This window comes from Rhea americana, unplaced genomic scaffold, assembly GCF_003343005.1.
Source record: "Rhea americana isolate MKP2758 unplaced genomic scaffold, rheAme1 scaffold_130, whole genome shotgun sequence".
Classification (NCBI taxonomy): Eukaryota; Metazoa; Chordata; class Aves; order Rheiformes; family Rheidae; genus Rhea; species Rhea americana.
The window spans coordinates 1,328,160-1,338,647 of NW_028185373.1; the positions used below are offsets into that span (position 1 = coordinate 1,328,160).

Consider the following 10,488-nt stretch of genomic DNA (forward strand, 5'->3'; position numbering starts at 1 on the left):
GCCGCCGCGGCCGGGCCCGCGCCGTACCTGCGAAGTCAGTGAGCGCCGCGATCTCCGCGCTGCACACGAGGATCACGCAGGAGAGGAGGTGGAGCAGCCGCCCGGGCTCTACCTGTCCGCGCCGTGGGTGCTGCCCCGCGTCCCCTTCCCTCATGGTGCGGGAGAGGGCGGCGGGGGCGGGTGGCAGCCGCGCCGCCGCCTCACATGATGGAGCCGGCCCCGGCTGGCTGCGCGGCCACCTGCGGCCCGCCGGGTGCCCTCCGCCGCGGGGCACAGCCAGCTGCCCCGGGACCGCCCGGGCGGCGGAGGGGGCGGAGGAGGGGGAGGGCCGAGCGGCCCTGCCCGACGGCGAGGCCGCCGCGCAGCCAGCCGCCGCCGCGGGGGGGATCGCGGCCGGCCGCCGCGAGGGAGCCGGCGAGGGCGGCGGCGAAGGGCAGAGGCTTCCCGGCGGCGCCGCGCCTGGCACTGCCCTCGGAGCGCATCGTGCCGGCCGGGCTGACTCAGTCCCGGCTGCACCTCGCCCGCCCTCCCCCGGCTCTCTCCACCCCCCTCCGGGCATTTCTGGGACCCAGCACCTCCCTCTTGGCTAATGCACATAGTCTCGCCTTCACGCCCTGTGCATAGCTTTTTTTCTTTTTTTTTTTCTTGTAGTTATCCCCCTCACCACCCTTATTCCTGCTGTGGCTGTGACTATAGGACCATCCCGGGTTTACRCCCACCTCCTCATTCATGTGACAACACTTCCCTGCTTCTTTTTTTTCCCCAAGATCAATGCAGATTGCCCCCTCTTCTCACTGGCACTGAAGTGGTACCGCACAACACACGCAACTTTCCTGCTTTCCCTCTTTCAGGCCTCTGTGGCTCACATGCCAGGCCCTGACAAGTCTACTGCTCTGGCATAGCCAGGCCGCTGGCTTTATAGGCTAGCTTACAGGTCTGTGTGGGAAACCTAACCAATAGCTTTTCCTGGTAGGGCAAATTCCTTGAGTGAGAGATTTCAGCAGGCGCAGAGCTGTGTTAAGAATTGGCCTGATCCTTCCATGTTGCAAAAGAACCCTTCCCTTTCACTGTTGTCTCTCCGTGTGCCACCACCTTCTCCCATGCCTTAGCTTTGTTCAAGGCCAATGTGCTTCAGCATAACTGAGTTTGAAGTGTATAGGACTGCTTAAAGCTTTCACCACAAGGTAAGAAAACATCTTGAAGCTACCGTGATAGAGTTCAGGTTGTTCTCTGAAATCTGTTTTGTAAGACCTAGAAGTAAACTAGTGAGAAGTTCAAATAAATTAGCTTTACAATCTGCCATACTACCTTCAAATTGCATTTCTAGCTCCTTTTAAGGTTTGAGGGAGAGAGAATAAACCAGAACACTTAGTTCCTAGTTCCTGTAATACTGCTCWCAGCAAAGAGAACACAGCAACAACACTAGAAATGTGTCATGAACGTGTCCTCTGCCCTGGGATTGTGCTTGTGTATAAGGTGGGTRGGCAGAACATCTGTCTGTTTACAGTCTGGTATGCATATTCACATTCATCTGCTTTCTCTTGAAATGACATAAGTGAATAGGTGGGAGACAATGGAACCAGATTTATTCCATTAAATCCATTCCTTTCCTCCTGCTCCAGCTGAACTTGAATCAGATCCAGTTTTGAATTTCCTAACTTTGGCATCTCTTTCTGGAGATTACACAGAACTTCGACCAGCTTGAATGTCATGTTTGATTCTGAATACACTTTCTTTCCTCACACTCTCCCTCTTCACACATAGGACAAACAACTGGGCAACAAATACRTTATATTCATGCCTCTTCTTCTTGGGCAGATAAAAGCAAACCAGGTTTCACACAATCCTGCCTGAAATCAGGGACATTCCATCAAGTTTTATTGAACTCAGATAAATGAGATAAAAGATGTTGAAAAATAGGATTAAACAGAATAGTTCTGAAGCATCTGCAACTGCAAGAGGGGATGGGAAAAGAGTTCACTAGCTCTGTCAGATGTGTGAAAGCCTTCCTCTCAACTGCTTCAGAAAAGGACTATTTATGCTTCTGAACTGAACCAGTTACCTTGTGCCTTTTGGTTTGGTATCAGAGAGAAAATCGTGGGAGTCCCCTGCCTACTCATTTTTTTTCTTGAACTTGGTATATCAGGCCATTTAATCTAATACTTCCTATACTTATYGTCACAAGTCAGCTCCACTGAAGGCAGAAATAAATGCTAGGGGAATGTTTTAAGTACCATATATTTTTACCCCTCCATAAAAGGAAATATTTAGGGGCCATATTCAGATCTTCTAGAAAGGTGTCTGGATGACTATGTGAACTTAGTTATCTACCATAACTTCATATCAACCATATATACTATATACCATATATACTATAGCTATATATATATATATATATATATATATATACACACCATCACTTCAAGTGAGGGAAGTCAGATGCTCTCTAGCCTTAGAAAGCCAGCCCCTCACTCACTATACAGTCAATAGAGAGATACAGATATATATTCAGGCCACCAACAGAAGTATGTAACCTCCTCCTGTCTGAATTGATCACTGATTTCAGGAACACAAGAGCCAGAGATGGCAACTCAGTCTGCTGTGGGTACAACAGTGAGTGTAACTCTGAGCAGACAATGGACCTGTGATAAACACAAAATCAATGCAGAGAAATCTATAAAACTTCAAAAAGCACAAAGAAATACCATCCTGTACTTGTGCTTGAAAGAGTTTAATTCCTGCCATGCTATTTGCCTAATGAGAWCTTGTAAATCTCCTCTTTCCAATAAGACRACATTGTCTTTTCTAGCCCTGTGGYGTTACACCAAAAAGACCTTAAATCCATCWGTGGCACAAGACTGAGCCTGCTATGCTGTTTGGCAMTGTGCTGGTGTAACCCAAAGGCAAAGACAGTTTTCAAGTGGAATAACTGAACTGGGAGAAGTTCAAAATGTTTTAGGTAACCTCTAGGATGGTGAGGCAGTGAAGGCTGAAAAATAACAAAAAGGGACAGTCAGATACTCCTATGTATAGATACTTTCCTTTTAGGGAAACCTTCTTATGGTTTCCCATCTTTTCCCATCTTTTCCCAAACCACCCTCTTAYGGTTTGACATCTTTTTGACAATAAGATGTCAAAAAGCATCTTATTGACAGTATACAACKAAAAAGGACATTTTATTCCCCTGAGTGTGGGATTGAACACTAACCTAAAATCTGTAATCCCTGTATCCCCTTCTGCTTGTAGTGCTGAAATAATAAAGCTAGAGACAACAGAATGAAATGCTAAGGTAGGGAGATAGAAATTAYTTATCTTGATGAAAAAAATGTGTTTCTATGCCATAGCCATGAAAGCAGTTTCTGCAAGCTGGCAATGCACAGCAGTTAGAAGACAACGTAACTAATCCAGGCATGTTCAGCATGTAGAATCACAGAATCTTTCAGCTCCGTCTTTCCTTACAAGTGACTGCAGTGAGATCCGTTTTTTTTTCCAAGGACAAAATGAGAGCCTACAAGTTAGAATCCAGGGTAGATATCATGTCTGCTTCAGTCAGTTTCTCTCTTTTGAACTTGAGGAGAAAAGAAATCATTTCATAGTATCAGAAAAGCAGGAACTTTGTTCTTGCATGGAAGTTTTGCAAGAGCAAAGCAAAAATCTGAGCTCTTCATTTCTTTTTTTTCTCTGTTTTATTCATTTTCTCTGAACTTCAGCCAAACTGCCAATTTGAAACTCATATCATGGCTTAGTGTATGGAAACTCAAATAAAATTAGTACTGTCAGTTAGAAAAGAAGCCAACAATATGAAATAATAGAAGAAAGTTGAGTCAGATGGCCTAAAGTTTTCTATTAGTAAAAAATTCACAACTGGGATTATAGCACAGCAGCATAAAGATAACATTTCKTGGATTACCTTACCTTCATAGTATTTTTTTTCCACATATGTACAATCATTTTTCAACCATATCTTTTATCCCTTTTTCTTTCTTTTCTTTCCCCTCTGCCAATTTATTGGAGCTGAAATATTTCACTATGTCATTTTTGTTCTCCTTTCCCAGAATAAGGTTTTCAAGAAGTTCACTAACATACTTCTTTTTCAANAGAAAGAGAGAGAGAGAGAGAATCTAGCACCTCCCTGCCCCAGGATTTTCCCACCTTTTAAAATGCTTTATCTCCTTGCATTCTGACACAGATGAAATCTACAAGACAGTTCAAACAAGTGGGCTGCTATCCTCTCTCAGTTTCTATGGAAATGAATGTYGGAGCAGTTAAAACAAAGCACATGCTTTACAGTAATCACTATATGGTGATTATTTAAAATAACAGAGTACATTTTTCCTTCTTCAACCTCTATTTCTATGGCTACCAGAATGAAAACAGAGAAGTGTCTTGTATATGCCATTTGTAGGTCTTTCTAGGATGCTCTAAGCTCTCACACCATGCTACAGATTTTAAGCTCTAACAAAATCTTCAAGTGTGCAGTAATTTCACCTTGAGAAGACCAATTCCGCATGCTGTAGTTAGGAGACATTCTCACAGACRTAAGTGGAACTTGGAAGGAATACAGAGCACAGGACTTAGCTCAACAGGTTTAAAAGTAGGGGAAATATTTACTATTCTCTCTCTCTCTTTTTTTTTGACTCATCTGAGAGAGGGTAAAAATAGCTAAGAAGTTCTGAGTTTCGTGGTCATAAGGTCTTTCCTGCATAGTCAGCTCCTGGCCTAACTAATCATAATGTCATAGTCACAGACACCCTGACCATTTCACAAGAAAAAAGTAAGACGTAGCACATGAAGTTCATAAAACTAATCTCCTCATATTTTGTTCCATCTGAATTMCACTTCAACTTCCTCACTGCATGCAGCAAAAAAAGGTCACCCCTCCTCATCCTCCCTAATGCTCTCAGTCTTACTGGCAACACCCCTGTATACAGATTTTTTTTTTTCTATCAGTACACTCAGCATGCTGGGCACTTGTACAGATGTGAAGCAGGAGACATGCATTATCCCACAGAGACAGATACTGCTGGAAAGGACAAAAAAGAAGTCCTAAGGTGGAAGGGGGAAAAAGTCCTAGCTTTGTTGTCGACACCCTCCTAAAGTACTGAAGTTATATTCAATCACTTCTTGAAGCGTATCTTCAAAGATAGATTTCAAGAGAGCACACGTCTTGCCTCTCAGCTTAGGAAAGGCATTAGGACAGAGCTGCTGAGTGGATCACATTCTTGGAAAGCAGCCTGTTTACTTGTGAAAATGCATTATTATCGGCTTATGAGTCTGTCTTTTGGCTCGTTGTTGTCACTGTTTCTGTTTTAGTATGTATTTAGGCTAAGATTTTCCACACTTACTAATAATTTTGTGTACTTGAAATTCTAGACAGTGGCTTCTTAAAGCCACTTTGATTCTATTCCCACTGAAGTCAGTCACAAAGCTCCCACTGATTTCAGTGTCACAGAATCAATGTCAAAGCACTGAAATATCAGTGGCTTTTCCAAAAGYCTTGGAATATGAAGCCTCAAGGTCTCTTTAAGTTAGGCACACAAAGCCTAAGGCATGCAAAATTGGAGCGTTTCTGAAAATACTAGCGCTAGTCAATATCTAATCAGTGCCATTTAAGTGCTCAGTATTTTTGAGATCCAGACCTCATAGTATCTCAACCTAAGAATTCAAAAATTAAAAGCAAATAGCAGAAATTTRAAAATAATGGTGCATTGTTTGCGTTTCTTTCTCCCTCAGGACTATAAGRGTTCAATGGTACTATCTGAAAAGATGCTCAGTGTCTGTAGTTAAACCAAATCAGGCTTAATGGTGATTGACTACTATTGCATGTATAGAAGGTGTGAAGGATTTCAGTACACATTGGAGCTATCCTTTTTGCTCCTCTGGATGTAACTAACCKAGAGTGCTAAAGGTCCTGCTCTGTACATTGAACTAAAGGGCTTATTCAGTTTATCACAAGCAGATATCAATAGCTGCTTTCAGTTTATACCTCCTCCAGCTCTTCCTAGACTGTTCACTGTCCTTCCCGCTCTTCTGTCCTGTTCTCGTCTGATCTTTCCATCCRTCTTCAGTGCCTGGGCAAGCAGCCTGATTCTCAACTCATTCTGAGTCCTGGCTCAAAAGCCTAGTGCTAATGCATGTCCGTGCTGCTGACGCTGCAGCTGAGTTGGGTCCTTTGATATCGATACTGCTGTAGTGTAATGGTAGGGAAGATAAACTGTCATTAGTCAGGTTTTAAAATGCACTTCTTTAGCTATTCAGAAAAGTGCTGCTCCAGTTAAAACAGCTAAAAGACTTGGAGGAGGAGAGGTCATTTTGTTTTTTGTCATCAAGAGCAAAAGAAGTTGTGGTTTATCTAAATTGCTGTAGCTGCTTATGCCAGAAATGCACTGGCATTACAAGGCAGTTTCAGTAGGGYTATTAACTCAGTCCAACATACCCACTCAGTTCCTGAGCCTGCACATGATACTTGTGCATCACTCAGACCCCATGCCCAGGCCAGGGTTTCCAAACTTCTCTAGTTTTTTTTCTCCAGCTTCTAAACTTCCAAACTTCAGGCCTTACAAATGTCTATCTCTTGTGTGATTTGGCACTGAGCTGGATCAGTGGAAAGGTAGCAGGAGTGTGGGGTGCAGTGCATTTGGACAAGTAATAGGAAAGATTTATAGTGTTGGGCTGTGTTGGAAATATTGTGTTCTTATAAGGCTGTGTGGAGTAAGTGGTCCTGACACCGAGCTCATCTTTCAGGAGCATCCACCTCTCTTCCCTCTGTGATCCCGTGCCTCAGATGTGGCAAGTCAGAGACTGAAAGATGTGATGAACAGCTGTATCTCACACATCAGACTTGCATGAACTGGAAATTTTGCAAGAAACTGAAGGAAACCTTTTTATGAAATAATTCTGTGTGAACTAGGAAAGAACACTGAAAGCGGTGTTTTTAAAGATGTGATATCTGCTGAAATTCAGTCCCTCAGAATGCTTCCTATAATTAATTCACATGCCAAATGAAGTCCATTTATTTAAAAAATTATGATATGAAACTGCTATATTTCTTACATGCTCTAGTCCAAACTAGTGTGAGCTCAGAGACTATGTGTGTCCATTAAGTGTTGCCACCACTGAAAGCATTAGCGGTGCAAGGGTACTGGGACTGACAGGGGCAGCCCCRGGTTTGTTGAACCAAACATCAGTGGTTTTAAAGATAAAGTCTGTACTGGGGTTAGTATGGGTTATATAGCCATATTTAGGTCTGAGTCTAGCACTTACAGTCACTCATTTGCAGCATGACGGTACAGGCCAGCAGATCAGCTTAGTAAGGTTCTCCTTGAGAGGTTKGAAAATAATACAAGTTAGCAGCAACAGACTTAAGCCTCAGGGCTGGCACAGCAAGTACCATGGAGCTATGGCTAAAAGCTAGAGGTAAGTGTTGTGTGAGTRGAACAGAAGAGTTTATGGCTGAAACCACAAGACAGAGCTTAGTGAGGCTAGTGGGCAAGAACTGGCCTAACCTACCGAAATAGATCTTGTCTTCAGGATTGCATAGGTCAGGATCCTAGTGCTAGGAATAATCTTAAAGTTGAGGAGGCAAAGGCAGATTAGTCAGGACTGCAGCGCTAAGAYTGGATTGTTACTAGAAATACTGTTCAAGCCAGTAAAGGCTTCTGAGGTAGGGCAGAGGCAGGAAAGGGTCACTTGGCCTGGTTAATTCTGTATCTGGAACTATTTGTTGAACCAGGACKAGAGCTAAGGTTCATGCTCTTGTGGGGAGGAATTGGGAATTCCTTTTCTGACCAGCAAATGCCAAAAGGGTAATATGTATCCTGGATGTGTTCATCTGGCAAGAATCACAGGAAACTATTTCAATTTACTGAAAKCTGAGACAGTTTAGAAATTAATACTTGACTCATTCACTGCTTACATTTGTTGAACCTGCAGGTACAATGGAAAAGAGGAACTTGGTCTTAGCCTGAAATCTCATTTTCTGAATGGGCCTCCACAAATGGAGCCTACTAAAAAACAGACTGAGGGAGAAAAATTGTCATACATGTGATAGAGAAAGAAAAGAACACAGGTTCAAGGTAAGGCAAGAAGATGGAAATAATGTTTGAAATGAAACTAACAGTTAACTGGGTCTTGCTTCGTCAAAGCCTGTAACAGCTACTCAGGCAACGAGGGGGAGAATAACTGAATTTAAAGCTGAAATTAAAGGTACTTTTGCTAGCATTTTACAGTGATATTTTTTGTACTAGATATTCTATGGATTATGGTGTAAGGATAGTGATCAGGCTTGTCAGTCTGACAACTGTGGCTTTCACTTGGAAGATATTTCCAGTATGTATGCTTTGAGCCTTCTAAAAAATGTGTTAAATATTTTTCCCCATTATATCAGCTCTGGCCTTCCTTTCATCCCCTCAAAAAACAAACAAACAAAAACCCAACAATCCCTTCTTGAGAAGAAGCTATCTTCTACGTCATGTATCCTCAAAGATTTCCAGAATTGCAAATGTATTTTTTATGTCTGCATACCTTCAATTCAATTAGAATAAAACTCTAAGGTGAAATAAATGAYTCTCACCATCCAGAACAACTCATCATTAATGTTTTATGGAAGAATTGAGCAATCTGTCCCTTCACAGAGGTTGCTATACTATGCTGAATTCCAAAAGAAACTATTACCAAAAACAAGCAGAAAAAAATAGCTGAAATCTACTGAGTCAAAATTTAAAGATCTCTGAAAATATCATAAATGATGAGCAGAGTTTGAATGGAGTATTAYATAACAAGCAGCACTAAGATGCTTTCTGAACCTTTTTCTAAGTTAATTTTAAAAAACCCTTGTTGTATCTAGTGTCTAACAATTCATATTTTCTTTCATGTTACCTCTTTTCCCAGTCCAATGCTCTCTTCTTAACTTTTTGCATCTCCTTACTTCACATTCTTTCATTTTATTTTACTGTTTGTTCTCAAAACATTGCAGCATCTTCTAYCAATATTAAAGCATTTGTCCAGTCTAAATCTTAGAATGGCTGTTAATGTTGCCCTCTTCTGGCCTACCTTTTTTTTTAACAGCATTAATTATGTATTGAAAAACATAAAAATTATAAATGTTGCTTTTATTTGTTACTTGTAAATAAGAAAAATAGTCAACTTTGGATAGAACTGTAAATTGATTTTCTTTTTCTCTTATTGACATCATTTGACAGTCTCCTTGATTTCCCACTACTCTTTCAACTATTAATGTTTAAGATCTAACAGTTTACTGGAACAAGATTTTTTTTATTCCTCCATATTACTACATTTTTCCTGGAATGCTTTTATTAAAAGCAAAACCAAAGCTCTGGTTTCAGTTTATGTCTATAGAAAAACAAATCTGGTCACCTTGAATAGTATGTTTCACAGACTGACAGTCTCTACCAGTGCACTGGTACAGTGTCTCATTATTATATATTTGTAATTGTTAGTGTTTACCAAAGGTATTTTAACAACATAAGTTTGAAAATGTAGTAAGAACAAGCCTGCTAATTGGYAATCAGCTTACGATTATTGTTTTTGCAAATGACAAACTTTTCACTAGCATCTCAGGAAGCTCTCTCATTTCCCTGCTTCCTGACACCCTGTGCTTCTCCCTTCCACTCCAGAGTTCCTGTCTCCTCAGTTCAGCTTCAGTTCAATGAAACGGTGACACCAGCAGGGACAAAAACCTCCTTGGTCTTAGGAGCAGTGATGGTAGACAGACTGCTACAGTGCCCTGGATATCTGCTTTCAGCAGCCCCGTCCCCAAAACTTTCACAGTTCAACTGTACCAGTCACAACTGTGGCTGCATTTCAGACAAGGAGACCAAAGTATCCTGAAAAAGAAGGGGGAAGACAGAAAGATGTAATTATCTCGAACACTCTTTTCTCAGCTTGAGCAGTGGTTGTGCTTACAAGCACTAACAAATGCATATGTGTATCATGCAAAGTATAGCTAATGTCTTTATGCACGCACAGACACACACACACGCACATATGTAGTATCTTTGCTATTTGCCCTACGGGACAGAGTGCCCTGCTGGAGCTGAACGAGGTGGCTGTATGACAAGCGATAACCAGTCGCACAGGGCTGCTTCTGACAGCGAGGCATCAGCGGAAATGCACGACAAGGGTCGGGAGGGCAACGACAGGCGCAGTCTCACCAGCAAAGGCTAGCGCGTTTTTTGTGCGAGGGCAGCACAGGCAGAGCTGCGAGAGGACGGGGCTCTGAACGAGGCTCCCCAGGCCGCAGGCGGGAGCAGAGGCAGCAGGAGGCGCAGAAAGGCCAGGAAAACTCAGTAAGCGAGAGAGATACCTGCTACAGGAAGGCCCTAGCACAGCGGCCGCGCCCGCCCGCGCCGCAGCAAGGGCTCGGAGGCCCCGTCCGGAGAGGCGCGCAGGCCCGCGAAGGAAGCGGCTGCGCCCGCCGCAGCGCCGCAGCCCGCCTCCCCCTTCGCCGGGCCGGGGCCGCGGGGCAGC

General features: G+C 42.9%; 2 protein-coding genes across 6 annotated transcripts in view; one reads left to right on the plus strand and one right to left on the minus strand.

The window, feature by feature from the left end:
• Nucleotides 1-488, minus strand: part of EVA1C (eva-1 homolog C) — a 41,708-nt gene extending 41,220 nt beyond the window's left edge. For all 5 annotated transcript variants that reach the window (XM_085297789.1, XM_085297788.1, XM_085297787.1 and 2 more), the window contains exon 1: nt 28-488. In XM_085297789.1, the coding sequence (XP_085153915.1) occupies nt 28-154 (127 nt within the window). In that variant the 5' untranslated portion in view covers nt 155-488. The remainder of the gene's footprint in view (nt 1-27) is intronic.
• URB1 (URB1 ribosome biogenesis factor) overlaps nt 153-10,488 on the plus strand; it is a 68,478-nt gene continuing 58,142 nt past the window's right edge. Inside the window, exons 1-3 of the mRNA XM_085297839.1 lie at nt 153-483; nt 652-808; nt 10,255-10,307. Of these exons, the coding sequence (XP_085153965.1) occupies nt 153-483; nt 652-808; nt 10,255-10,307 (541 nt within the window). The remainder of the gene's footprint in view (nt 484-651; nt 809-10,254; nt 10,308-10,488) is intronic.